At 40.2% G+C, this 27994-nt stretch overlaps 1 protein-coding gene and 1 pseudogene across 6 annotated transcripts; one reads left to right on the top strand and one right to left on the bottom strand.

Moving 5' to 3' along the window:
* Positions 1-36: 36 nt before the first annotated feature.
* On the bottom strand, positions 37-27964 carry CRYZ (crystallin zeta). Of its 6 annotated transcripts, none has more exons than XM_045835398.1 (10): positions 27835-27953; positions 22184-22307; positions 20403-20555; positions 15329-15492; positions 10991-11042; positions 4556-4705; positions 1566-1667; positions 1375-1470; positions 867-943; positions 37-259 (listed from the first exon to the last, which is right to left on the bottom strand). In XM_045835398.1, exons 2-10 carry the CDS (start codon positions 22292-22294, stop codon positions 241-243), a joined length of 924 nt encoding a protein of 307 aa, XP_045691354.1. In that variant the 5' UTR covers positions 22295-22307; positions 27835-27953; the 3' UTR covers positions 37-240. The 6 variants fall into 6 exon arrangements, with proteins under 6 accessions (XP_045691354.1, XP_045691355.1, XP_045691352.1 ...); XM_045835399.1 differs by having other exon boundaries at positions 37-253; XM_045835396.1 differs by adding an exon at positions 22859-22977 and having other exon boundaries at positions 37-943; positions 27835-27945.
* On the top strand, positions 20062-20223 carry LOC123816588 (annotated as a pseudogene).
* Positions 27965-27994: the final 30 nt, after the last annotated feature.

Below are 27994 nucleotides of genomic sequence, written 5' to 3'. Positions count from 1 at the left end.
CAGGTCACCACATTAGAAAACAAAAGCAGATCATTCTTAATGTGTCAAATTTGTTTATTTGGCAATATTTAAAAATATAACACACGTCCCTATTGCACAAACAGATAATTCTGAATCTAATTTGCAATCAAACCAGTCCAGGGGTATCTGGAGGCCACGCAGCTCGTGTCACATTACACCCAGAAAAGGCCGCTGTCCTCACAGGATGTGGAGCAGTGGTAATTCACCATTAATGCTTATTTAACAAAATGTTCTAACACTTTGGTAAATATTGGAAAACTAACAAATGTGTCTGGACATTGTTTATCATGCCCGTCCAAGAAACTTGTTGATCCAGAGAAGATTTATTTGGACAAAGGATCTTGTTTAAACCAGAAAATCTTCAAAGTCTAATATAATTCTGGGCACATCAGGAAGGAAAGAAACTTTATAAGGAGAAGTAGGCTTGGAAATCAAACTCTTATTTTTCATTAGAATGTTTAGTCAAAGGTATGAAATCAATGATCAAGCGTCAGGAACTTCGGGAGTGCGCCTCAATGCCCATGACCACAACACTCTGCTTTCTGCTACGGCTGCTTGATCACAGGTGAAAGGCATGGAGAACATTGCCAGCTATAACACAAATTGTGCGCCCCACACCCAGGATCTTTAAAGACAAATCTTGTTTTTTAGTATAAGAAACTCACTGAGTCAAATGGATGGCAATTAAAGAAAGATTCTGTAAGTAAAACTGGAGTAAGAAACCTCTAATTACACGAGAAATGCATGAAAGAATTAATCATGATATGAGAAGAATCATTTTTCCAGTGGCCCCGCTGCTATGAATGATATTTTCATGAGCCTGGACCACTTTCTCCAAAGGATACTGAGAACCTATGACCGGTCTCAACCAACCAACTTCCATCCCAGCTTGAAGGGCTGCTGCAAATTGCTGAAATTCCTCCTGTGTTTAAAAAAAAAAAAAAATGTGAGGGAGGGGGTTTCTGTAGAGAAACATGAGCTGATTTTCAGAAGCATTAAATATTTTCGGAATCTAAGAAAGCACAAAGAATTTCTCACAAAAGTGTGGCTTTTGTCAACTTGTCCAGAACAATAGAAAAAGTAGCTCTCAATATTGTAACCCTAAGTCCAACTTGTTTGAGACAGCATTAGTTTACAAAACCCATACTGTCCTGAAGTAATTACTAATACTACCTCCTTTCTCTCAAAAGTGTCCTGACATGGAAAATAAATGATACTGCTGTCCTAGTTATCTCCTAAGAGACTAATCTTTAGCGCACACATCTAGTCAGATGACTAAGTCTAGCATTTACTTAAACCTTCAGTCTGCCTGACTAGGCAAGTTACCCCAATCAGAATTACCTCTTTTCTTACCTTGGTTGATGAATACAGAGCAAGTCCAATTATACTAGATTCCTTTGCCATGGTGTCCCGTGGGTTTATTTCAATAGGGCCTCTGCTGCCAACAACCTAGTATGAGGAACAACACATACACAGCTAACAATTCCTACAGAATGGTGTTATATAATGATAAATCTTCAAAGTGGTAAAAAAAGGATACTTACTATTACCCGTCCTCCAGATGACAGAAGATTCAAATCATTACTAAGATTTACATTAGCTAACATTTCAATAATAACATCAATTCCTTTTTCACCAACAGATTTCTATATAACATAAAAGAATGCAGAGTAAGTTAAGAAAACAAGTAAAAAGACTATAAAATAGTTATCATTGTCCCATATATTACAGAAATGAGTTTTGAATGATATAAAATGCACATTTTTAAGACTAATAATGCAAGTTTTAAAATTATCTAATTATATAGTGATGATGTAATTCTAAGGTACAAGCCACAATATCGAAGATGATAAAGATTTATACAAAATAAATTGCTATAACAAAATAAAATTTGTTTAGAATTTTTAGGTGCTTAGACTCAAACTTGACTACAAAATACTTTTTTCTTAGTTGAAAATGTTCTATCTTTAAAATGTATTTTCATAGAGAAACATAAATAAAAACAACCCCCTGTAGGGCTCCCATTTTTATTAAAAAGCAAAAGCAAGCACTGGCTGTTCAGTGTTGGGGGACTGTTCCGTGTGCACATTCAGTTTCATTCTAAGTGGTTTACAATCAGCTCGGCACACCAACTTCTTTTATTTGGGCTCTCAGATGTTAGTTCCCAACACCCCAAAGCAGCTCTCAAATAAGCTATACGTATCTACCTTATATTCATTTTATTTTAACAAAAACTAAACACCTGTGTCAGGAGCTGTGCTACATACTGGGAGTTCAAAGACGGAAACAGGGAGCTCAGAACAAAGCTAGGGAGAAAGATGGGAAATACACAGTCATAGCTGCAAGGTAGTGGCTCAGTACTACATTAGCAGAAATAGACTGCAGGTTATAATGAAAGAAAAAATTACAACTCTGATCAGCTGCAATGCTCATAGAAAGTCCCACAGATGAATAGGAGGTTCTTGAGCAAAAAGGAAGAAAGAAGAACATGAGGAAGCTACACATGAGGCAGAGGCAGTCTAGACAGAAGAAAGAAAAGTGACGATGTAGGGACTGAGTCAGGACCGGAAAGCAGCCCAGCGGGCCTGGAGTATGTATCTGGGCAGGTGGGGTCAGGAGAGAGAAAGAGGTAGCAGAGAGGAGATCGTAATTTGGCACAGACTGTGAAAGTACACTGAATGCTGTGTCAGAGGGTTTGGATTTTAGGGGCGAGGGTTCATTAATTCTTGTGCCAGGCACTGTTTAAGCTGGAAGTCCCACAGGAAACGAGAGACAAACATTCCTATCCTAGTGGAGCTCCCATTCTAGTTATTTCTATAGACCTTTGCAGGGTTTTTCCTTTTTTTCTTTTTTAAGGAGAACCAAATGACTCTAGAAATAGTGGAGAAGATAAAAGGCTATATTAGCTCAGCTTTGAATGATAGTGAAGGCTGGAGAAGATGAAGTCGAAACTAAGTCACAGTGATGAAGGGAACAGAGAAAAAGTGATGCATCTGAAAGGCTCATCAGAGATGAAACTGATATAAGGAAGTGATCAACCTGATGGGTTGGCTGCAGGGAGAACAGTGATTAAAAGATAGGAATAAAAATGAAATGTGGGTTTTGTCCTGGATGACCAGATGAATGGCAATGTCCGGCCGGTAGATCAGGCCTGAGACAGTGCTGGAAACCCACATCCCACATGACATGGGTACTTGCTGAAGCCATGGGTGTTATGAGAGATTGATCAAGTTGGAGGTCTGGCAGCAGAGACGATGAGAGACCAAGGGAAAAGCCTGAGGAACACCAACATTTGAGTAATATGAAGAGGAGGGAGACTGAAAATGCAGTTAGGGAAACGATCAGAGAACCAGTTTGTGGGAGGTGTGGGCAGGTCAACTGCTGCTGAAAATCAAATGGGATGAGGACAGAGACGAGAGCAGCAGACTGCTAATGAGGAGCTCATCAGTGACTTATGATGAGTAGTGTAAGAAGCTGGGGTGGAGACAAAACTGCAATGGGAGGTGATGAGAGGCAAGGAATTAAAAACAGTAAGTACTACTTTTCCAAGAAGTTTGGTGGTAAAGAAGGTGGGGGCGGGGCATTAAAAGGTTAAGAGAATGTTTTTCGAGAATGAGACTAAGTGGAAGAAAGCAAGCAGTAGAAGAGATAGACGCTACGAGGCCTCTTAGTCTCACAATCAGATTACGGTGAAACAAAAATATATTCTTAAAATAGCTAACCATTTTCCATTTTTGTAAATATTCTTGCAAACTGGTAGCAGGAGTGAATACTCCATTCATTTTAGGTTTCCTACACATATAACAAGGGCGTGCCTTGACTCAGTTTTTTGGCAAGGTGACTCGGTGGTAACAAACTCTCACTCATCTTTTCCTCAATCTGTAAAGACCTAGTTTACATAGTAATCAGTACCTGGAAAACTGTAATTCTTTCTCAGCATTAGCAAGTAGTTTGAGAATTAGCAAAGTAATCAGAGTTTAGTACATTGCCACTAGAGCATAAATGGAGAACTTTAGAATCTGCTTCAATTCTATTGTAGCAATGGGATATATGCAACAACTAATTAAATGCTATCTTACTACTTTGGATGAAGTAGTGATTATTCCTCCAGAGCATCCAGTTAACAAATAAAAGTGATTCCCTAGGCTAGACAGATCCAGTTTGTAATCTGAGGAGACCTCACCTTCCATGGAAAAATTATACCAAAGAAATATTAAGAATACCTCACAGGTTCTAATACAAAGCTACAGATTTACTTAAACTGTGATTTGCATTAAAAAGTAAATTTTTACAGCTATAAGACTTGAGAGGCTAAATTTTATTTGGTAAACATAAACAGGACAGAAATGAGAGTGAAGGTTTAAAATTAGACAACTCCAATTTTTAAATTAAAACATTAAAACACATAGGCATAAAAAACATAAGCATTAAAAAAAAAACAACTTTGAGAGTGATTCATAAAAAGAACTTACAAAAAAAGTAAGTTCCCTAAGGAACAAAATTTTACTTTTATAAAAGTAGAGAAAATTTTTACCTTAATTTTATCAATATAATTAACTTCTCTGTGATTAAACACTTCGTGGGCTCCATTTTGCAAGACGGTGTTCTGTCCTTCCTCTGTCCCAGCTGTGCCCAAAACCCTTAGGCCATAAGCTCTAGCGATCTGGCATGCTGCTAGTCCTACCTGAAAAAGAAATGTAACCCCATAGTTTTATTTGGTTTGGGGGGTGGTCCACATTTCTTTGTTGTCAATTATAGTTAACGCTCAGTATTACTGGGTTGGCAAAAAGTTCATTTAGTTTTCTCCATAAAATAAGACATATTTTTCATCTTCAACAATAACTTTATTGATTTGGATATTTTCAGTATGTCACCTATCTCCAGCATGGTATAATATTGATCATTCTCAATTAATTTAATGTCTCAGTCTGAATGCTACCAACTTCAACTGCTCTCTACCTGACAGCAGAGCATCAACCTTCCCGTAAGAAATCTCCAGCACAAAACTTCACAAACCACTTTTGACACATTTGATCAGTCACAGCACCTTCTCCACACATTGCATAAATCTTTTCTTGTGTTTGTTGCATTTTTACCTTTCTTGAAATAATAAAGCACAATATGCCAAAATATTGCTTATTTTTTCATCTTCAATATTAAAATGGCTACGCAAAAATTCACCAATTTTGATTAAGTTTTTTTAAATGCACACTGATATGACAGCTGTCACAATACAATGCAACAAAACTGTTTTGAATGAAGTTAAACACAGCAAAGTGCTACTAGAGCCATCTTATGGAAAAAAAAAAACAAACTTCATGGCCAACCCAATCTTTCATATTAGTTTCAGGCATATGGCACAGTGGTGAGACATGTAAAATAATTTAAAAGTGATCCCCCCAATAAGTCTAGTACCCACCTGGCACCATACATCGTTATTACAATATTACTGACTATACGAGGTCCATCCAGAAAATACCCAGCAATGTAATAAGAAAAATAGAGACATTTACTGAAGACGGTACAAGAGACATTATACATAGGAAAATGACACTTCAGTCCCCTTCAAAGCAAGCACTTTGGGACCTCACACAGTTTTCCCAATCACCATCAGCTGTCCTGTTGTATTTTCCTGAATATCATCGATGGTCTAAAATCTCTTCCTTTTCAAAGGTGATTTTAGTTTTGGGAAAAGCCAGAAGTCACAAGGTGCCAAACCTGGGCTGTAGGGAAACTGGTTAACCTGGGTGATATGATATTTCACCAAAAAACCCTGCAGGAGATATGAACGGGCATGTTGTCATGATAAAGCTTCCAACCACCACTGCCCACAGCTGCAGCCTTCTGAATCATCCAAATAGGTTCCATGGAGGAATGTTCAAACTTAAGCAAATTCTGATGCAGATTCCTTGCTCTACTCACTCAGTCATTTGGAATGTGACAGCCACACAGTACACGTTTCCTCAATGGCGTCTACCACCCCCATTGACTAGTACAGTGAAGTCATCACTGTTCACACATGTGCATTCCAGTCACTGACCTTGGCTGCCGGGTTACACCAATGTCACACAAACTGTTCTTGTTAACAGTGGCTGGGCTTTTTCCAGAGACCTCGTATTCCCTATGCTGTACTTTACATCCCGGTGACTGTTCTTTAACTGCCAATTTGTACTTTTTAATCCCTTCACCTTTTGCACCCAGCTCCACAATCCCCCTCCCATCTGGCCACTGTTAGTTTGTTCTCTTAACCCAGTAATTTTAGATTGCAGTATCCTTGCAAACATTTATCAAATATATATAAAGAACTTAAGGTTCTTCTAACTCATACCCTACTGTTAAGGAACTTCAAGTTTAAATGAAGAAATAAGAATAACAGCTAACTTTTATTGAGCATTTATATTATACCAGGTTCCACACTAAATAATTTCTATGCATCTGTTTACTTCATCCTCACAAGAAGCCTATGAAGCAGCTATGATTCTATGACCCTAACCCTAACCCTAACCCTAACCCTAACCCACTATTCTATAGTAAGTAAAACCCATAAGATGTAAGTAACTTGGGGAGAAAGGCACTTCCTTTCCATCTGGGCACAGCCATCAGGTCAGCCAAGATGGGTGCTTACAAGTATATCCAGGAGGATGGAGGAAGTAGCAGTCCTATGTGATGCACTTTCTCCTCAGGGTGCACTGCTGGAAGTACCGCCAGCTCTGCGCTCCACATGGACCCCCACCCCACCAGGCCCAATAACGCACCCAGGCTGGGATACAAGGCCAAGTAAGGTTATTTCATATATTGGATTTGTGTGTGCCTTGGTGGCCACAAACACCCTGTTCCTAACGATGCAACCTATGGCAAGCCTGTCCATCATGATGTTAACCAGCTAAAGGTTGCCCAAAGCCTTTAGCCTATTGCTGAGTAGTGAGCTGGACGCCACCATGGGGCTCTGAGAATCCTGAATTCTTACTGGGTTGGTGACGATTCCACATATAAATTCTTTGAAGTTATCCTCATTGATCCACTGCATAGACTATTAGAAGTAATCCTGACACCTAGTGGATCACCAAACTGGTGCACAAGCACAGGGAAATGCTAGGGCTGACACCTGCTGGCCACAAGAGCCAAGGCCTTGGAAAGGGCCACAAGTTCCACCATGCAATTGGTGGTTCTCACCCTGCAGCTTGGAGAAGGCGCAATACTCTCCAGCTCCACCGTCACTGCTAATATGTGTCATGTTTGTAAAATTCTTACCTAATAAACAATTTAGGACAGTCAAAAAAATTTAACTAACTTGCCCAGGTCACAGAGATGGAAACAGACTGGACCAAAGCATACCGCAGAGCTTTTTAACCACTGCAATGACATATTTACTTAGCATATGTTTTGTACAAAGGTAGAAAGTTTAAAAATTATCAAAATATGTTCACTGACTTCATATTTTTACATATAAAAATACTATATAATAGATGTGAGGCCTCTATCATTTAAGTGAAAGAGACAGGTACATGGTAATTTATTCATCTGTGTGACATTCATTGAGTGTTTACTATGTGCTAGACATGGTACTTCATGCAAGAAACTTACATTCTGAAGATGGGGGAAGATGATAAACAAATGCCTGAACAAAGTACATTCAGAAAATTAAAAGTATGAAAAAAAACAAAACAGCCTATTGGGTTAGAAAGAGACCGGGAGAGGGGTGAGTTAGGTCATCAAGAAAAGCTGCTCTGAAGAGATGAGACTCGAATGAAATCAGGGACAAGCCGAGTGAAGATCTGGAAAGCCGCTGGGAGGATTCTGCCGGCAGCATGGTCATGGCTAACCTGTGAAGTGGGAACGAACTTGGGGTGTTCAAAAGAAAGAGGGACAGTGTGGCCTGAGGGGCACATGGGACAAAGTAGAAGAAGAGGCCAGAGGGACACAGAGAGGCCAAGACACTCACAGCCTTGGGGGTAAAGGTTTGGATTATATTAAAGGGCCACGCAGAACTACCAGAGAGCTCAAGTCAGATATGATCCGATTTAGTCTTTAAAAAGAACACTCGAATTATTTGAGAGGCAGAAAAGAGGGTTGCAGGGCAATAAGGGTAGGAAGACCAGTTAGCAACTGATGTAACCTTCCAGATAAGAGGTGACACTGGTTTGGACTGATGTGTCCACACAAGAAATAACAACAACAATTCAGATACAGTTTATAGGTAAACGGAAGGGTTTTCCTCACAGATTGTGGGACGTGAAGAAGAGAAAAATCAAGGATGTCTCCTAGGTCTTTGGCCATATTAACAAGGTAGATTACTGGGATGAGGAAGAGTAGAGAGGATCAAGCTTGTGAAAGCATCAAGAATTCGCTCTGAACATGCTGAGTTGTTTATGACTCACCAAAATAGTGATACTCGGTAATCAGCTCAATATGGGTATGGGCTCAAAAGAGTTTAGCGCTGGCAATAATAAATCTGAGGCTAGTTAGTTTACAGATGGTGTGGCCATGGGAGTAGATGACAAAAATTAAAATAAACCAGGCTATTGGGTTGCCAGAAAAAAATGTGCTTAATATAAAGAAGAAATAAAAACACTTTAGAAATACAGAAATAAGCAACTATTTAAAATACAATAGTAGGCCATACATGTTTGATTACATGCTAAGTGAATGGTACCGATAAATGGCACACACGGTTAGAGCAGCATTTCTCCAACCTGGCACTACTGACATTTTGGGCTGGATAAGCCTTTGCTATGGGGCTACCCTGTGCACTGGGGGATATTCAGCAGAATATGTCACTGCTACCCACGAGAGGGCAGAACCCTCTGCCCAGATGCAGTAAGCGAAGCTGTCCCTAGACACTGCCCACTGTCCCTGGACGTGGACAAGGGATGCTGGAACTTCACCCCTTGTTGATAACCACTGATGTAGAGGAAGGCAAAAATCACCATGGACTGGGCATGACAGAAAAGAAGTAAAATGAAAAATGATGATAGAACCTAATAAAACTTGTAACAGTATCACAAACTCCCAGGCCTGAGACAGACCTTAAAGATTATATGGCATGTGGGCATGATAAGCCTGAACTCAATTGGGTTATGAAAGGAATTTGACTTAAGCGAAACAACATGGAACTCACTGTATGATGAGTGAGAATACCAGACACTATGAGGTTAGCAAAGTCAATTTTTACTACTTAACTTGCAATTAGAAATTTCAGTTAAAAAAAACAACTTTTTAATAAAACCACATTTAACCTAAAACCTAATGTAAATTTATCTCCTTATGCTCTAACTACTTTAAAGGGACATTTACTCAGTATTTTAAAGGCCCTGTTTATTCTATTCTCATCAACAATTATACTCACCACACTCCCTCAATAGATATGTACCACTTTTCTTGTATTTATTTTGCTGACACTATAACAGGGTACTCCCCAGGAACAGATCTGGAGAATAGCTGTGTTCGTAAATTGCACATCAGTTTAAATATGCAACATAATCCCAAAGAAATTTGAATTAAATGAGAAGAGAACATACAAACAGAAGCAAGAAAAACCTTGCACTGATTCCCTCCAACTAGGCAGGGAGGATCAGAAGCGCTTCACACACCAGGTTGCCAGTCTATCCCTGACAGCCAAGGATTTAACAGACTCAGCCAGCTCGGAGAACAGTGTGGATTTTGCCTTTAAAAAAAAGTCATGGTGAGGTGACTGGGCTTTTCACAAGAGGGTAAAGGGGAATGAAGGGATTTTCTCTCCCCTTCCTACTGAAATTTCAAAGTACAAGGTTAGCTCTCTAAAAGACAAAGCAATTTAAATAAATGTATGTTTAACAGAGCCTTTAGTTATTCAGGGTTAAATTCAACCGCAAAATAGCCTCTTTGGTGAAATAAACAATGGGAATTCTTGACAAGGTATTTTTGCCATATTTTCTCAGGCTCCGTAAGGACAATCTTGGCATTTTACAGGAAAGAGTCTGATCTGTGAAATCTTTCAGAACTGATCTATTTGAGGTCCACAGGAAGCTGGGTGTGAAACCTTGTGATGATCTATCCAAGGCACCGAACAATAGACTGAATTCTCTGTAGTACCTGGTCACCTTTAAAGGTAAATTCACATATTCAGAATGCCACTTATTATTCCGGAGACAATCTACTGTCCAGAATACACAGTGATCTGAAAGGGTTAACCACCTTCCTCAAGGTGAGCCACCTGGCCCTAGTGTCTCCAAAATTTCTAAACCCTCTACTTGCAGGACAGAGGTCATATGGACTTTTTGCTAAATTCTGCCCTCAGAGCTCTAACTTTTCCTCTAAGCTCCTCGAAGGCAGGTTCACAGCCAGCTTCTTGAAGAAGTTTCTAACAGCTCTGTATTGGGTGACTTCACTAAAGGACTTATTTTATAAGTTCTGGGTACCCACTACCCCCCCCCCCACCTTCCTATTAGCATTTTAAGGCATAAGCTGTGGTGTTAAGAGAAGAGCCATATATTCTGCACTCCATGAATGTCATCAAAGCACAGCAGGCAGGCAGCGGAGGGGAGCTAAAAAGGACAAAGAACTCAGTGTGGCTTTGCTGTGCCGTCTGGGGCGACACGTGTAACTCTTTAATGAACCTTAGTTCTTTATGTAGAAAAGTACGGAATTAACATTCACCTTAAAGAACTGTTTAAAATTCTAAATGAATAGTCTTATAACATATGCCACTTGAAGGCAAAAACAAAGCCAGTTTATCTTGGTCCACACTCAACACAGGTGAAAAACCTAATATATATACATTTCAGTGGAGTACTCTGTTGAATTTATTAATAAAGAAATGCTAAACTAATGACAAAGAATCACCTTCAGAAGACAGAACTTAAAAAAGCTTTATTACATAAAGGAAAAATGCACCCCTGACTATATTTATAAATTTGGCTTTTAAAACTGACTTAAATGTGAAACCCACAAATAAATGCTCATTTAAAAATACACTTAAAAAAATACTTACTCCTCCACTAGCCCCATGAACCAGAACACTTTCTCCAGCTTTCACACGGGCACTGCAAAAGAAGGCATAGGTTCATCATCTCACTGTAAAGCTAATTAAGCTCACACATTTTTAATTATTCTCAAGGAAATTCTACCCTCAGTCCAGCTAACACTTGCCCAAAGAGGAAATTCATGGTGAGATGGTCTTCAGGCTCCAGAAGATCAAACAATGATTCTCCAGAGCTACAAATAAAAGAAAACCTTAACTAATTCATTTCTTCATTCATTCAACAAGTGTTTTTTGGAGTCTGTTCTGTGCCAGGCACTGTGCTGGATGCGGGGTCACGTCACGGTGCTCCCTCCGACAGGCTGCAGTCCTTGCACGCAGGTTAGGAGGGGCTGCTGAAGCCAGAGGGACTGGAGTCCCTCATTGATTCCCACAGAAAGCATCTCAAAACAGGTTCATTCTAGCCAGTCTTGATTCTGTGGCATAGAGCACTGCCCAAGTAAACACGGCAGGTAGACTATTAAAGAAAACATTTTTACTTTTCCATGCCTTCAAACATCAGGCTGCACCAGGCTTTAAGCTCTCATTTCAGAAAGCAATGCTTAGTCAGCAATGATAGCTTGTAAGAAATATAATAAATCCTGTCACAAAGGTTCCCGTGTCAGCCCTAAAATGTCTAGATTTTCCGGTGAGGTGACACACGTGTGTTACCTCTGGTTCACACTACCACTTGTCTACTGTACTGTAAACAAGAAACGCGCAGAAGACAGACAGGGGACCCTTTCTTACTCCAGATGGACAGGTACTAGCATCACAAGCCAGCAGCTGTTGTGTGACCCAGATCTGACTCCCAGAGAGGACCTCCTTCTTTCTAGAACAATAGGGTGGCCACACAGACATGATGTTCAGTCTGGGGGTGAGAACACAGTAATCTGGACTCAGCTCAAGGCTGCGTGCCAGCAGCTGTGAGGCAAATGGCAACTATGGGCAGGAAATGAAGCTTTCTCCAACCCTCTTGCTTGGGATAAGTGGATTGAAGGGAGTGAATTAAAGTGTTTCTAATGATAAACTGTGTATAACTATTACTAAAACACTTTTACCTTTAAAAGGTAAAAAACAAATGTAAGGGAACAGGATCACTAATGTTATACTGTAGAATATGAAATACTTCCCAACGAATGTTTAAAAAATCTTATACACAACCCCTCAAACACTGTAAGCACCTTCTCCTGAATCCCTGGGCCTGCAGTGGGTGGAGAATCCTCTGGGGGGATCCTCTCCTGGATTCCCACCACTATGACCCTTCTATCCTTGTGTGGAGGTGCTGTGATGGTTCATTTTATGTGTCAGCTTGGCTGGCCCAGAGTGCCACATTTTGGTCAAACATTATTCTGATCTGCAAGTTTCTGTGAAGGTGTTTCTTGGATAAGAGTAACATTTAAATTGGTAGACTCTGACTGAGTAAATCATATTGTCTTCCATAATATGGATGGGCCTCATGTAGTTAGTTGAAGGCCTTAAGAACAAAAAACTGACTTCTCCCACAGCAAAAAGGAATTCTGTCAGCAGAGTGCCTTTGGACTTAACTGAAACTCTTCCCTGAGTTTCCTGGACCCTATCAGATTTTTCATTTTTAGCTCCTTGGGGCTCACAGTAGGGACCTGAGCCCTTGGCCTGGACTCCCCAGCTCTTGTCCCCTGCTCCCTCCTAGTCAGTGAAAACTAGTACCTTGCACATATGCTTTTCCTTCCACCCCAAAGCCAGCCCCAACTAGGAGATTTCAACATTATCCAGGCAGAAAACCTTACATCACAATTCCTGAATTTCATGTGGAATTCTCCTCCACATGAGCTACTCTCTCCCAGGGCTAAACCTAGTAACCACCTCCAACCATTCTACCTGAAAAATATCAGGCAATAGTAACCACTATTATGACAACCATCTCCAGTCCTAACTCTGTAAACCCATATTTTATCCAAACCTTTCCATCAACTCCACAGCGATTGCTGTCTCTCAATGGATCGTTTTCTGCCCACTTGCAGCTGTTGGCCTCACTCTCTCCCCTCGTCAGCCTGGACCCCGTGGCGGGTTACCCCAACTTCTCTCTCTCTCCAGTGTTTTCCTTTCCTTTGCACTATTCTATTTTGCCACCAATATTACAGCCCTGAGTTAATATTAAAACCTAACTTCCTTAATAACATGGCTAAGACTAGAAAAAAAAATCACTTGACAATGTGCATTTTGGTACCACTTTGCCTCCTTCTTAGTCATGAGAAGTGAGACAACAACATATAAGTTCTTTCAACACTGCACCTCCCTACCCACATGCTTCCCATAATTATACCATCTTTGTATCTTCTAGGTTTGATGGCTAAGTTGTCCTTCAATATTTGAAGCCAATCTCTGTACATATATCCTAAGTCCTTTCCATCTTGCCTTATGCAGGATCTTGTTCCATACGCCACCCTCCCCCACTTTTCCAAACCTTTCATCTCTCCCCCTCTACTAGACCCTTTGTCAACACTAAACAAGTTCAAGTCTTGTCCATCCTTACAAAAACCCTTTTGTTCCCATACTCTCCTTAAGTACTCTTCTACTCCCTCCTGTCTCCCCCACTTTTTATGAGTAGTCTCCATGCAAAAAGTCAATATACTCTTCCTTCCTCAACCCACTGGATCAGCACCTGTCCCACCGCTCCCCTGAAAATAATCAAAATAATCTGACTGAAGTCACCGATGATCTCCTAATTGCTAGGCCCAACTGTTTGTTTTATTTTCCAAAAACACCTCACTGCTGCATTTGACAGCTAGTCTCCCTCCTTAGTAGCAAAATCAACTACTACCTCTAATACTGTCCACACTGAATGAGTACTTACTCTTTGCCAGGCTCCATACTAAGAGGTATGCACTACCTCATTTAATTCTTGCCACACCCCTATGAGGTAGGGGCTGCTAGTTTTTCAAATAAGTAAACTAAAGCTGAGACAGAGAAGTAACTTGACCCAGATAATACAGCTAGTAGTAGGTGAAGACAGGTCTTTCTGTCTTCAAAGCCCATGAGGTAAACAGGTGTTTAAAGAACGCCATGACTTCCACATTCTCTTGGTCTTGGAATACACTCTCTTTGGTTTTCTTGGGACTCTGTCTACTACCTCTGACCACACGAATACATGTTGATGTTCACTAAGGTTCTATTTTCATTCTACTGTTCTTCTTACTCCCTGAGGGGTTTTAATCATTTTCATCTCGCCAACTCTCCCCCACATGCTGATATCCCCAAATGTGTACCTCCAGCCTTCAAGCTCATGACCCTTTTATCCAACAGTCTGCTGGACTTCTCAATTAGGATGTCTGTCTTAATTTCAAGTTCAAAACTGAACTCAGCTTCCCTTTGAAACATTTCCCTCCTTTTCTTTGTCACAGTTAAACATAACCCAAGCTACAAAGGTATAAGTATTCTTAAGTTCTTCCTTTACCTAATTCTCCACATGCAGTCACCAAATATTCCTGATTTTACACCCTACATAGTTGTCCTTTCCTCTCCACCTCTTCTCTCATGATCCTTGATCTGGCCCAGAAATATTTTGCCCCCATGATACTCCTATAAGACTCTCCCATCCCCTCCTTTGCTGTGGTCAAGTCCATCCTTCACACAGCTGCTGAATGATATCAATACAACACAAACATGTTCCCTGTCCTGAATGAAACATTTCATGACCCCAGATCCCTTACAGAACAATGGTCGAGCTCTACCATCAGGCTTTCAGAATCTAAAACCTACACATGTAGTGATGCCAGCTATTATTCACTGAGATTACTTATTCTTTGTCACTCTGTCTTAGAATCTTCTATCCAACAAAATGAAATTTCTACAGCTCTCCCAGATACCATGATTTCCCCTCCACAAACCAGCTATTCCCATTGTCCAGAATGCCCTCTTCCCTCCCAGCTGCTTGCCCAGGTTAATTCTCTCTGATAATTTTCAAATACAGATTTAAAATAACCCAAGCCTTACACCTTGCCAGGAAGACCTATCTCACCACCACAGGCACATCCCTCATGATCCCATAAACCTCTATGCACATCTCCATCACTGTACTTTCCATACTGTGTACAACTGCTATCACTCCTATGCCCCCCTCCCCTACTAGACTGTGAGCATCTTGAACACAATGTTTTGCTCTTTTTTGTATGCATAGTGATTAGAAAAATCTCTCATATTAGCAGTTTCCACTTCATAAAAGCTTAATGCTAACTACACAGTACCCCAAAATGATAGACAGATGGTAGGAAGAAAAGCAATTAACACTGCCCTCTGTTGTTGGCTCTTTAGTCGACAGAGCGTTATTACCTGTGGAGCAGAGCTCGATAAGCAGTAAAATATGGGATACCAATGGCAGCTCCTTGCTTAAGGTCCAGTTTTTCTGGCAGTGAGTAAACAGTGTCATCAGCTGCGACAGCAAACTCTGCGTAGCCCCCAGAGATCGTGCTGGTAGTGAAAACTCTGTCACCTTTCTGGGGGAAGCAGTAAATTTATGTGTGTGTCAGGGATTAAAAATGACATCAAAATGGGTACAATCTTTTTTTATGATCCTTCTGAACTTTTTTCCTCAAATACAATATAATAAAATACAATGTCACATTAGTTGCAGGTGTACAACACAGTGCTTAGACATTTATATAACTTATGAAGTGATCACTCTGGGTGGCAATCCTTTTTTTTTTTAATGTTTTATTGATTATGCTATTACAGTTGTCCCATTATCCTCTCCATCCCCCTCCACCCTGCACACCCTTCCCCACCCACATCCCCCCCCTCTAGTTCATGTCCATGTGTCCTAAGTTCTTTAGCTTCTACATTTCCCAAGAGATGACAGAGGCTCCCCCATGGTGTTTACAGCCTAGTGGGAGAGACCACTCTTAACCACTAAATAAATCTGTAAAATAATTACCAATTGTGGTCAGTGCAATGAGGGAATTAAGAGGGACTTGAGCTAAACAGTGCCCAGGGAGGAGGTTCTGGCAGGACAAATCTAGATAGATTGTTTGGGGAAGGTCCATTTGAGGAGATGGCAGGCTGAGGGGAGGAGGTACTTTCTAGTTCAGGAGGGGACTTCACAGTTTATTCTGAGAAAGGGGAAGCATGGAGAGTGCTTGTGAAGAGAAGAGGGTGGAGGCTGTTGGAGAAGGAAGGGGACCTTTTTAATGTGACCTTTATTATGAGAAATAAGTATTTACATGGTTTTCTACATCTTAGGATCTCACAAAAATAACTTTAAACTACTGAATATTTTTAAGTATTTTATTAAAGGGAACCAGTGAGAAGAAAAATTATGAGAAACAGACAAAGTAAAAGGAAAGCAAGCCTCCAGAATGGTATAATGATGATAATGATAATGAACCTTTATTGAGAGTGTACTGTGCTAGGCACTGTGTTAAGTGTCTCAGGAATATTATATAATTTGATATTCATGACAGCATAAGAGGTAAGTACTTTTATTTTCTCTACTTTAGAATTAATCCCACTCTACAAATAAGAAAACTGAGGCAAAAAGAAATTCTGTAATTTGCTCATATCAAGCAGTTGGTAAATGGCATTTAGTAAAACCATTTTTACTCAAAATACTAGGGAGAAAAAAACAAAATGTAAGGTTTCACCCTAGCCAGATGGTTCAATTGGTTGGAGCATCATTTGGTACACCAAAAGGTTACAGGTTTGATCCCCAGTTGGGGCACATTTAGGAAGCAACCAATTGACGTTCCTCTCTTACACTGATATACACTCTTACTTTCTCCCTTCCCTCCCCCACCTCCTGCTAACCCTGCCTCTCTCTAAAAAATCAAAAAACATACCTCAGGAGAGGATTCAAAAAAAAGGTAACATTTCTTTCACACAGGAATTACCTGTTCTAAATCCTTTCCATAGATTTCTTCACCTCTACATTTCCTTCATTTGTCATGTTTATACCAAAAGCAGAACAGCATTCCTGGTCCTGACAGCAGGATGAGCCAGGACTGGTGTCTTCACTTGTCCCAGCACCAGAAACAGCAAACTCTCAGTAAATGTCCATGTGGCCCTCACTACTGAAGAGCAGATGAGTGAATGAGGGTGAGACAAGGCCCTGCATAAGCATCATAGGACTGCCCAACATGACCTGCACACGAGGGAAGTGACACTGCCCACTACACACACCTGCCCTAACTTCTCTTCCTTAAAAAAAAATATTCCTTGAAATAAGCAAAACATTAAGACAATAATGCTCAGCATACTTAAATGTGTCCTATAATTAAGAGATCTGAAAAAGCAGCAGCAGTCTGCAGTGGGGCACAGGCAAACAAGATTCACAAGGCGTCTGGGAGTCAAAGACAAGCACCGCTGCTCAATAGTATCACCTGTAAATGGTCAGGTGTGACTGTGTTAAGATTAAGCCTGCTTTTACAACTTAAAAACAAGCTGCATTAATTTTAGTATGATTCAAACATTTACCAAGAATCCACTATTCAGAAAGTATTACTTTGAGCTCTGTGAAAGATATTAGTAGCAAGAAACTCTCTTTAATATCAAGCATCCTGAACTCGAAGAAAAGAGAAGTAACATAGAAATAATTACAAAGCAAGGTAAATGTGATGAGCCATTAAAAATAGATACAAGGAAAATAAAGGAATTACTTCTAAGCTAAGAGAATCAAGAACACCCTCATTGAGAAGTTAATATTTGAGGTAGGTGTTGAAGGGCAGAAGATTTAAAAACCAGAATTGAGAAGAGTTGCTGTGGGTGAAGAAAACTAAGTAAGTAAAGGAATAGTGGCAGGAAAAAGGAAGCCAGTATTCATTAGCAAAAAATAAGTAGTCTAATGTATAGACTGTAATTGTTCGGAGATATAAAAAGAAAAGAAATGAAAGCTGGAGCATAAAATCCCTTGAACCGTGTTGATAAGTTTCAGTTTAATTCTGCCAAGCAGAAGAATCAATATGAACAAAGAAACAGAGACTAAAGAGCATGGGCTATGCAGGGGAGAACAAAAAGTTATTACTAAACTTCAGGGAGAGAAGGAATAGGAGATATGAATGGAAAGATAGGTGAGAGAGAGCACAAAATAGTCTTTTTATGTAATATAAGCAATTTCAACAATATCCTGAAATCTATACAAAATGAATGCAAGAATTAATTATAAAACAATCAGAATTACATTTTAGAAAATACCCTTACAGAGCAAGGATAGATTCAAAGAGGAAGGACAGAGGGTAGTAAGCTAAGGGTCTATTATAGAAGTCCAGGTAAGGGCCTAGAAAAGAACCTAAACTACAGAGAGTAGAAGTGGAAAGAGAGGGAAAACAGTTCTAATAAGGGAGAACTGAGTGAGGGGGAACAAAGAGATAAGCCTCAAACCCCAGAAGTCACCAACAGTCACACAAGAGAGGAGCAGAGATGAAGCAAGACAAGCTCAGGGATAGACACGCTGAGTAAGAAGTTTTGGAGACTGACCATGTGGGTCCCGTGCTCTCCCGCACTACACTCTGTGAGGACAGAAATGTTCTGCCTCTGCACCGTCCAACAGCGTAACCACGGGACTCATGGGGCTAGTGAGCAGTGGCAATGTTGCCAATGTGACTAAGGAACTGCTTCTTTTTTAAGTTAATATTGAATTTTAAAGAGCCACTACCATTTAAATGTGGCTACCAAGCTTAGTAGCTAGACTTACCTAGGGGATCATTTTGTAAATTACAGAAATTTCTAACCACTATGCTATATTGCTGAAACTAATATAAAATATTGAATGTCAACTAAAAATTAAAAATTAATTTAAAAATTTACTAAAAATTTATTAAAATGTAATTTAAAATTTTTTAAAGTGTTTATTCAATACAAAAAATAATAAAATAATAAAAATTTTTTAAAAGAAAAACAGCCTAAATATTAGGAAAATATTCACTACCTAAGAGACTCAATATGTCCCTTATATAAGAATAGGAAATAGTTGTTCTATGTGATTAATATTTGGTTAGGCTTAATATGCTGCCTCAATAAAATATTTAGACATTTTTATTTAAAAAAGTTCTAAGCAAAAGCTATCCATGTAACAATGGGAAATATGGGTATACATGAGATCATCATGAAGACGGTACACAATACAGAACGCAGAGGTCTAAGTAGGGACTGGGTGAGCTGGGCAATGCTGAGATTTGAGGAGCATCCACAGAAAAGAGCCTTGAAAAAGAATTCTCAGAAAGGGGCGGGGGGGAGAACAGGAGAACATGTCACAGAAGCTGCAGAAAGTTTTTTTTAAGAAAAAGTAAGTGATTGAGAGTGTCAAATGTCACAGAGAAGTCAAGAGAGATAATGACATAAAAGGGCCCATTAACTCCAGCAATATAGATGCCATTAGTGACATTAGCAAGAATCACTTCAGTGGAGCGTGGGGGCAGAAGCCAGGCTGCCAGGGGCTGAGGAGGGGAAAGCTGTAGGAATCCGCCTGCCTTCCTGTTCAGGGGCCATGTTAATCATCTGTGTCTCAGTCCAATTGTGGCTAAATGAGGGGACAAAGTTGAGTGGGTCAAGGAATTATGAGGAAAGATGCTACAACATAAATATACTCTCTCTGTTTTAAAAGTCTTTTGGCATATAAATAACAAAAGCCCTGATCATAACACTTTCACCGCCTGCATCACCTTGTTCTGTCTGAGTCAGAACTCAGAAAATCTATAGTGACCTTGCATTTTTTCATTTTTACTTATTATTCCAAAAAAAATTACATTCCCTTTACTTTGTGAAGCTAAATTGATAAAAAATACTAAAACTTATGTGGGTTTGTGCCCTCAGCAGTGTGGCTCAGTTGGTTGGAGTGTCATCCCATAAACAGAAGGGTCCTGGGTTTGATTCCTGGTCAGGGCACATGCCTGGGTTGTGGGTCCGTCCCCAGTTGGGGCATGTGCAAGAGGTAGCCAATCGATGTTTCTCTCTCACATTAATGTTTCTCTCCTTCTCTCTCCCTCCCTTCCCCTCTCTCTAACATCAATAATCATGTCCTCAGATGAGGATAAAAAAATTATGTTGGTTTGTGTATTATCAAGAGTTAGAAAACAATCGCTTCTTGGCCTTTTGGCTAAACTCAAGTGTAGTATCTGTTCTTATCAGTCAAGAGTTAGAAAACTATGATTTTCTTGTTTTCTTCCCTTACATATTTCTGTTAAAAGGTTCACCATGTCATTCTGTGGGCATGTGGAGATACAGAAATGACCCTGCACTTATTCTCAACAAAGCAAATAAGTAAGGCCTCTGGCTAAAAGGTAACTTCTTTGTTATTACAGGAGTCCCCCAAGTGGCAGAACTTGTGTAATACTTAACAGTGACACATTTTAAAACTGTTAAAATATTTTAAGAAAAAATATGAAGCTAAAATAGAAATAATTTAAAAATGTAATACCTTGAAAGCAGAAACATTATCTCCAACAGCTGCTATTACCCCGGACACATCCAATCCAGGAGTGTAGGGTAAGAGTGGTTTCCTACTGTAAGTACCAGAGCGAATGTATGTGTCCACTGGGTTCACGCCGCACGCATGGACTTTGATTAGAACCTGCAATGACAGCGCAGTCGTTTACACAGAGCATTCAGGCATTGTGTTAGGATGGTAACAGTGATGGGAGCTATAAAAATGGAGGGGACGACCTTGCCTTCCATGAGCTCGCATTCCAGTTTTGCAAACCCACATATAAATAAAAATATAAGACAGAATGGCTTATATGCAATATGAAAAACATTTTGAGAAAACAGTGATGGGAATATTTCAGATGTGTGGCAGAGACCTCTATGAGCTCATCAAATCTATTTCCTCCTCCTGGGTACAGAGGAAAACTATTGTTTCCTGGCTCCTTTACAATTATGAGTAGCCAAATGAGCAAGTTTCAGCTAAGGGAATGTGGACAAAAGTGATGACAGCCGTTTCCAGGCCTGACCCATGAAGACCTTCCTCAGCAATCCACACTGCTCCTGCCCTTGGATGTGACCTCAGAGGACAAGTGCTGACAATGGCAGAGCCACATGACAGAGGAAGCCTGGGTCCCTAAACCACTGTTGGAGGAGAGCTACCAACCAACATTTCAGAATTTTGGAATTTAGTGAATAAGAAATAATTTTCTATTGTTGATTTATTGAGATTTTGAGGTTACATCTACTACAGAAGCTAATTTTACCTTGATGAACACAGAATTACTTCTGCTGTAAGAGTAAGGAAAGGCATTTCACAGAAAGTGTATTTGCACCAGGCCTCAAAGGATGAGCAGAAGTTCTCTGGGAATTGGTGAAAACTTGTATTTCAAGTTAAAGGACTATTTTATGCAAAGACAGAAGAAAAAAAGGGCCTCATGGAGAAAGTGGATAAGGCTTGATGTTATTACAGTGCAATCTATTGAGAAGGAGTGATAAGAAGTAAATCTATAAAGACAGGTTATGGCCAGATTGTGAAAACTCTCATAAGGCTTGCTAAGGAAATTAGACTCAGGACCCATGGAAGGTGCAGTAATAAAAATACGCAATTTTTATTGAAAAAGTGTATTGTTGCCCTGGCTGGCATAGCTCAGTGGATTGAGTGTGGGCTGCGAACCAAAGTATCGCAGGTTCGATTCCCACTCAGGGCACATGCCTGGGTTGTAGGCCAGGTCCCCAGTGGGGGCCACATGAGAAGCAACCACACATTGATGTTACTCTCTCTTTCTCCCTCCCTTCCCCTCTCTAAAATAAATAAATAAAATCTTAAAAAAAAAAGAAAAAAGAAAAAGTGTATTGTTAAAGTTAGTGGAAATGATTAGGCTGTACATTTAAAGTCTCTTACATCGTATGTGGAAAACAGGCATAGAGAAGAAAATTGTTTTCCTAATGTACAAAAAATAAAAATCTGGAAAATCTGTAATAGAGTCACTATTCACAACTACCTGTGACTCCATTCAGAAAAAGCCAACTATTGCACTGCACAGATGATTCTCAACTTCAAAAAATCCTTAAAACAAGACATTATTTCTTTTCTTAGATCTACTCCACTATTAGAATTACGTTATCTGTCAGAGCTCATATATATAAACAGCGTAAACTTTGTCCTAATTCAATGTCTGTATAATCACTGTGAATCTGCTTCTTTTGAATGTTAATTTGATGTGCTAGAACCTCGTGCTCTGTAATTATTGTCTATTTTTAAGTAACTATTTCCACCTGATGGTCTTTTGGGATTGGTACTGCAACATCCGACTGGAGTTTCAGCACTTCTGGTCCACCAAATTCAAAAACTCTAACAGCTCTCATCAACTTCTGTCCAGTCGCCATGGCGATCTAGAGACTAAGAAAAAAAATTAATGTATTGTCCTATTGTATCTAGCCTATCACTGTGTTTTTCTTTCCCCTGGAGGGTCAGATCAAACAATTTTTCAAATGACAATTTAAATCACAAGCTTACCACTGATCTCATTTCATGTTTAAAAACCTTTTATCTTACAAATCCTTCAAGCTACAAAGCAAAATACTTCATATTGCTTCCTGTAGTGATTCAATGCCTTCAACAGGGAATCAAACATGCAAACAAAAACATCCGGATAGGTATAATATAATGAGAATTGTAGGTGTCCTTTTGGATAAGCCTGGGCTGCATCATCTTGGAAACTTTAGGAACTAATGTAAGTTTTATCAACATTAAATAAATAGATCTTTTGTTAGATTACTAATTATTGCAAATGCATAAAGAATTACAAAGATTACAATAAACACATCCGTCTCCCACCCACCTTTAGCAAGTCTTAACATTTTAAAAACCTAAAACATTACAGATATTATAAGCCTCTGGTACCCATCCCCAAACCCATCTCTGCCCCACCCTTCCACGAGGTAACTTACCATAAACTCGGTGCTCCTCACTCCCAGGCACGATGCTATCCACTACCACATGTGAATATATTACCGAACAATATATGCTATGTTTTTTGCATGTTTTCAAACTTTATTTTTTTAAAGATCTTTATTTATTTATTTTTAGAGAGAGGGGAAGGAAGGGAGAAAGAGACGGAGAGAAACATTGATGCGTTAGAGAAATATCTACAGTAGCCTCTCGCACACCCCCAACCAAGGACCCAGCCCATAACCCAGGCCTGTGCCACGACCAAGAATCAAACCAGCAACCTTTAGGTTTGTGGGACGATGCCCAACCCACTGAGCCACACCGCCAGGGCTCAAGCTTTACTTAGACTGGATCATACTGTACTTGATTCTGCAGCTTGCTTTTTCCTCTTAGCATTAAGTTTTTGAGATTTATCGATCCAAAACACTTGGCTTTATGAAGTTCTTTCACTTTAAAAAGGAGGAAAAACACTGAAAACTAAAACACTGCTTTGCAAACCTTCTTTTATAAATTACAAGGGTAATTTCCAGTTACTGTCCTACCTTTCTGTTCTACCACTGTTAACGTTAAAATGAAAACTCAGAGTCTTTTGCCAAAAAGTGTTGCCAAAACTAGGACTGGAGATGAAAGAATTCAGACTTTTACTGTATTGAAACTCAGCACAAGGCTATTCAGAACAGAGTCCATGCTAATAATAAGATGTCTTTCCATATATGGGGGAGGAGGATCATAAGCATGTTGATGGTGTTATTAATGGAAAGTTCTTAATGTAATTAGTCAAAAGTTGTGTCATTTTAAAAACCTTTATTTCAAATGATTTAATATAGTACCTAGCACAGTGGAGAAAGCAAAAAAAGTTTCCACTGCTGAAAGGCTGTTCAGCAATGACATAATCCTGAAGGGCAGCCCTCTAGTAAAAAGGGGCAGAAGCAGGCACAAGGCCTAAACCTAAGAGCAGCGCCGTGGGGCAGCTCCGCAGTCCCTGAGGGTGAGAAGGCCTGTACAGAGACCACTCCGAGGTCTCACTGCTGCACCACTATCTTCAGTCAGGCTGGGCACTTCTTAGACAAGAAACTGAAAATATAAAGAAAATAAAACAGGAAAAAAGTTGTCTAGATCCAGGTTTTCCATTCTGGAAGAACAACTTTTTTTTCTTTCTGTCTTCAGCATGTTAAGAAAAGTGTGGGCTTTGAAATCTGACAGCTCTCAGTATGAATGGCAGCTCTGTCATTTACTGGCTACGTGGCCTTGGGCAAGGCAGTTGACATCTTCGAGCCTCTTCATCTAAAATCAGGGCTCCCACTCCGGGCTAGGGGTAGAGACACAGCAAGCATCAACTACAGAACCTGGACAATGCTCACTCCCGTGTACAGCTGACACCATTATTCCTTCCCCATCTATTTTTCCTTTCTAATTTCTTTTTCATTAACATATTCTTGATTCTAAAGTTCTACAATCATCTTTGAGTTATCAAAACAATATTTACAGGACTCTGGTTGTAAAAACAAATACTTAGCCCAAAGAGTTCAGTCTAGAGAATGATTTAAAGAAAACACTAATACCAAATATTGGTTGTCATTCATTCAACATGTAGTTTTTGAACATTAACTGTAAGGGAGGCACTGCACCAACCTCAGAGAACACAAAGGGTGGAGAGAAAACGCCTCAGCCCCCACCCCCACCCACCCAGCTCCTGTACACACCCCACTCTCTCACACACGCCCACACACACCGTGTAGGATTCGGAGCTCTTTTTCCACATTCAGTATCTACCCATTTCCTACCTATTCATTTATTTCAAGCCCTCACACCTGTCTGCTCACCAACAGACATTACTATCCTCAAAAACTGTGGCAATAATAAAAGCAAAATTGCCCTGAAATAGAATCTGTCAAAAAATATCTAGCACATATATTTTCCCCTTACATTTTGACATTTGCTAAATTGGGAAAAAAGAATAAAGCAAGGAGGAGACTCATGCTTAATACTGGATTTAGAAGGTACCCTGCCTGGACCCAACCTATCACATTATCCTTTGGTGCTGTAAGGAGACAGCCATGACCTCTGTCTTCTACTTTGTTTCTGGCGATCTTATTTCCCACTGAGCTTTAGCCGTTGTCACTGATCAGGATCCAATCTATACTCCTGGTGTTTGAACCCCCTCAGCTACACACAGGGTCCTGATCTGCTTCATAATATAGGTGCTATGTCAGAAGGTATAATAAAAAGAATGAAATAACACACAAACTGCTACTATGATTAATTCTTAAGACCTTGCAATACCGGATTTCTTCTAAAAAGCACATCTTTCACATCCAGTGATAGTTATTTTCACAATGGGTAGAAAAGCAACAGTTATTAACACTGTATGCAGAAATAAAATCACCATCCATTTTATGGATGGGAAAACATTCTAAGAGGTTAAGTGAATTGTCAAGGTCACACAAAAGCAAAGCTAGAACCCAAGTGCTACACCCTAGATGTTGTTTCGAGATTTCACTTCCTTCCTATACAATCCTTTTCACCTCACCCTTTGCAATGTTCGCAGAAAAGAGCCCTAATTTCTTAGGAATGTACTTTATTATGCTGATAGTGAGAAAGATTGAGTTAGAAATATGAAATTCAATTAACCTTCAGGTAGGATTATGTATTTTATGATCAAGGTATCTGCTTACAACTTGAAATATGTCAAATGCCCTTAAGTTAGAGGACCCAATAGACATATACATGGCATTATTCTATTAGGGAAACTAATAATTTTCTTATCTGTAAAATGGGCCCAATACTCCCTAGCATAGGATCCTTGTGAAGATTAGCAGCAGCAGCACATGGTGAGTAGTGGATCACAGTACCCCTAGCATGTAGTGAGCTCGATTATTTTGAGTAAATCATGTGCAGTCAGCAGTCCTGCCACATTGCTTGTGTTTTTCTAAATTAAACTGTACTTCAAATAGGTTTTTCCATTTCTCAAATATAAACTTTTAAAATTTTTCACCAAGAGTAACTTGGTTTTCATTTTTATTTTATTTGTAAATCTATGAAACATTGCCAGCCAAACTTTGCAAATCTAAGAAATTCAGAATTTAAAATTCTTCCTTAAATAGTGACTTTTTTCCATGCTACACTTGAATCCTTTAGGTTTAAATGAAAATTAAAGGAATAGCCCTGACTGGTTAGGCTCAGTGGCTGAGTACCCACCTGGCCTGTGAACCAAAGGGTTGCTGGTTCAATCCCCAGTCAAGGCACATGCCTGGGATGCAGGCCAGGCCCCCAATGGGGGTGCATGAGAAGCAACCACCCATTGATGTTTCTCTTCTTCTCTTTCTCTCTCCCTGCTCCTCCCTCTAAAAATAAATAAATAAATTTTTCTAAAGAAAAAGGAAGGTTATTTATAAAAAAAAACTTAGAAGTTTATTTTCTAAAAATTAAAGGAATAGAGAAAATATTAGAAATTTATTTTAACATGCAATGCATAGATCAATTTATAAAGTCAGAGCAAAGTCACATTTGGAGAGAAAAGCAGAAGTAAAATTAAATAAAAACTTTAGGCAAGAAATAAAAAAATAAAAACTTGGAAAGAGACTCACTCGTTATATAATGTGCTGCTGTTGATCAAGGACTCGTGTTGTGGCAGGAAAAGAAAACCCAAGAAAAAGTTTACTCTCTGTATCACTTGCAAATGTCACAGTGCCTTTGTTTTTATATGACTGGGAACTGACTAGGAGCCGTCACCAAAGTAACAGTTATCTCAAGGCCAAAATACTGACCTTGGCTTCTGCTTCTGTGTGCCTGCTTCTGCAGATGACTCCCCCACCCCCTTTCTGCCGGTGTAACCAGCATATAAAGAAGACCGAGTCCAGCCTTTTTGGGCTCAAAATTTGGGATTCCCCTCTGAGCTCCCCAGGTAATAAAAGTTTGTGCTTCGTCATCTCTCCGCGAGTGAGTGATTTTCCGCAACAGTGTAATCATATTATCTATTTATTACTCCTAACGCAGAAGAAATTTAAAAAATGAAAAGTGGCCAAGGGTAAGTCTCTTCCTGGCTTGTGACCTCGTCAGGATGCTTGCTGTTCTGGACCTCAGGGCACGCTTTTGATAAGAGAGGGTGGACGAGTTACTGACTAGATAATTCTAACCCTCTCCAGGTTCTCTGATGCAGATTGGATAGAACTGGGCAATCTGCTCTCCATTGTTGGGGAGCAGAGCTCGGTGGGATTTGCTGCTGCTCCCAGGCATTTACACAGCCATGTCCACTAGCTGCCCACAAACAGCCTGAACTTTAGCCTTTAAATGATTCAATCATTAACACACATTCCGTGGTCACTGAGATAAGTATCCTGGAGGAACTGTGTAAACATCCAACGATGTGTTAACTGGGTAATTTTTGTATTTTTTTATTTGAAGATTATTCTAGGTGAGGGCGATAAGAGGGAAAAGGTAAAAAACAAAAACCAAAAAAACCCACCCTACACATTTCTCTTCAAAAGTAAGATGGCAAATCTGATGGTCAAAGCAAAGGAAGGCCAGCCAGAAAGAGCGCCGGGACGCCTGCTGATGCAGGAACCGAAGACAAACCAACTCCCACAGATGGGTGGTGGGCAGGGGGACGCAGCAAACGCACGCGCAGCCGCAGGAAACCCCCAAGCCTCGGCCGGCCGTCCCCCAAATCTCGTGGATGGTGAGCAAAACGGTGCAGGGGCAGTGCCAACGGGCGCCCCGCGGTGTGGAGCAGAAACGCACTTCCTACTAGAAACCAAGGCTGGGAACTCAGGCTAGGCAGGTAAAACTCCCCAGGTGATTTGCGGAGGAGGAGTTTGCGGCCCCTAGAGGGGAAAGGCGGTGGCCAGCAGCTCCTTATTTGCTGGTACAGCGCGTAACCAGCCGCGCCGCCAAAATCAAGTTCGTTTCAGTGTGGACGAGCGCCGTGGAAATGCACGCCTTGAATAGGTAGGGGGGCTGTTTCACAATCACTTACCCTGTTCTAGAGTGGGGAATCAAAATCTGCGAGGGCTCCCACTGATTCCACAGAACGGGGGGCAGACTTAGTCGTCTACAGTATTTGCTAGCTCTGCCTCGTTCGCCCGCCTCTTCCCGCCCCCAGGAATCCACGCGAGAATCTCCGAGTTCACAACGAC

Source organism: Phyllostomus hastatus, unplaced genomic scaffold, assembly GCF_019186645.2.
Source record: "Phyllostomus hastatus isolate PE091 unplaced genomic scaffold, TTU_PhHast_1.1 phas_contig_209, whole genome shotgun sequence".
Classification (NCBI taxonomy): domain Eukaryota; kingdom Metazoa; phylum Chordata; class Mammalia; order Chiroptera; family Phyllostomidae; genus Phyllostomus; species Phyllostomus hastatus.
This window is presented reverse-complemented; position numbering and strand designations above follow the sequence as displayed.

Excerpts from the sequence above, each read along its gene's own strand:
- CRYZ (XM_045835395.1), bottom strand. The coding sequence starts at position 22,294 with ATGGCGACTGGACAGAAGTTGATGAGAGCTGTTAGAGTTTTTGAATTT. Across the intron at positions 11,043-15,328 it reads TATCGAGCTCTGCTCCACAG|TGCCCGTGTGAAAGCTGGAG; the intron begins GTAATAACGCTC and ends CTTCTTTTGCAG. Across the intron at positions 1,668-4,555 it reads ATTATATTGATAAAATTAAG|AAATCTGTTGGTGAAAAAGG; the intron begins GTAAAAATTTTC and ends TATGTTATATAG.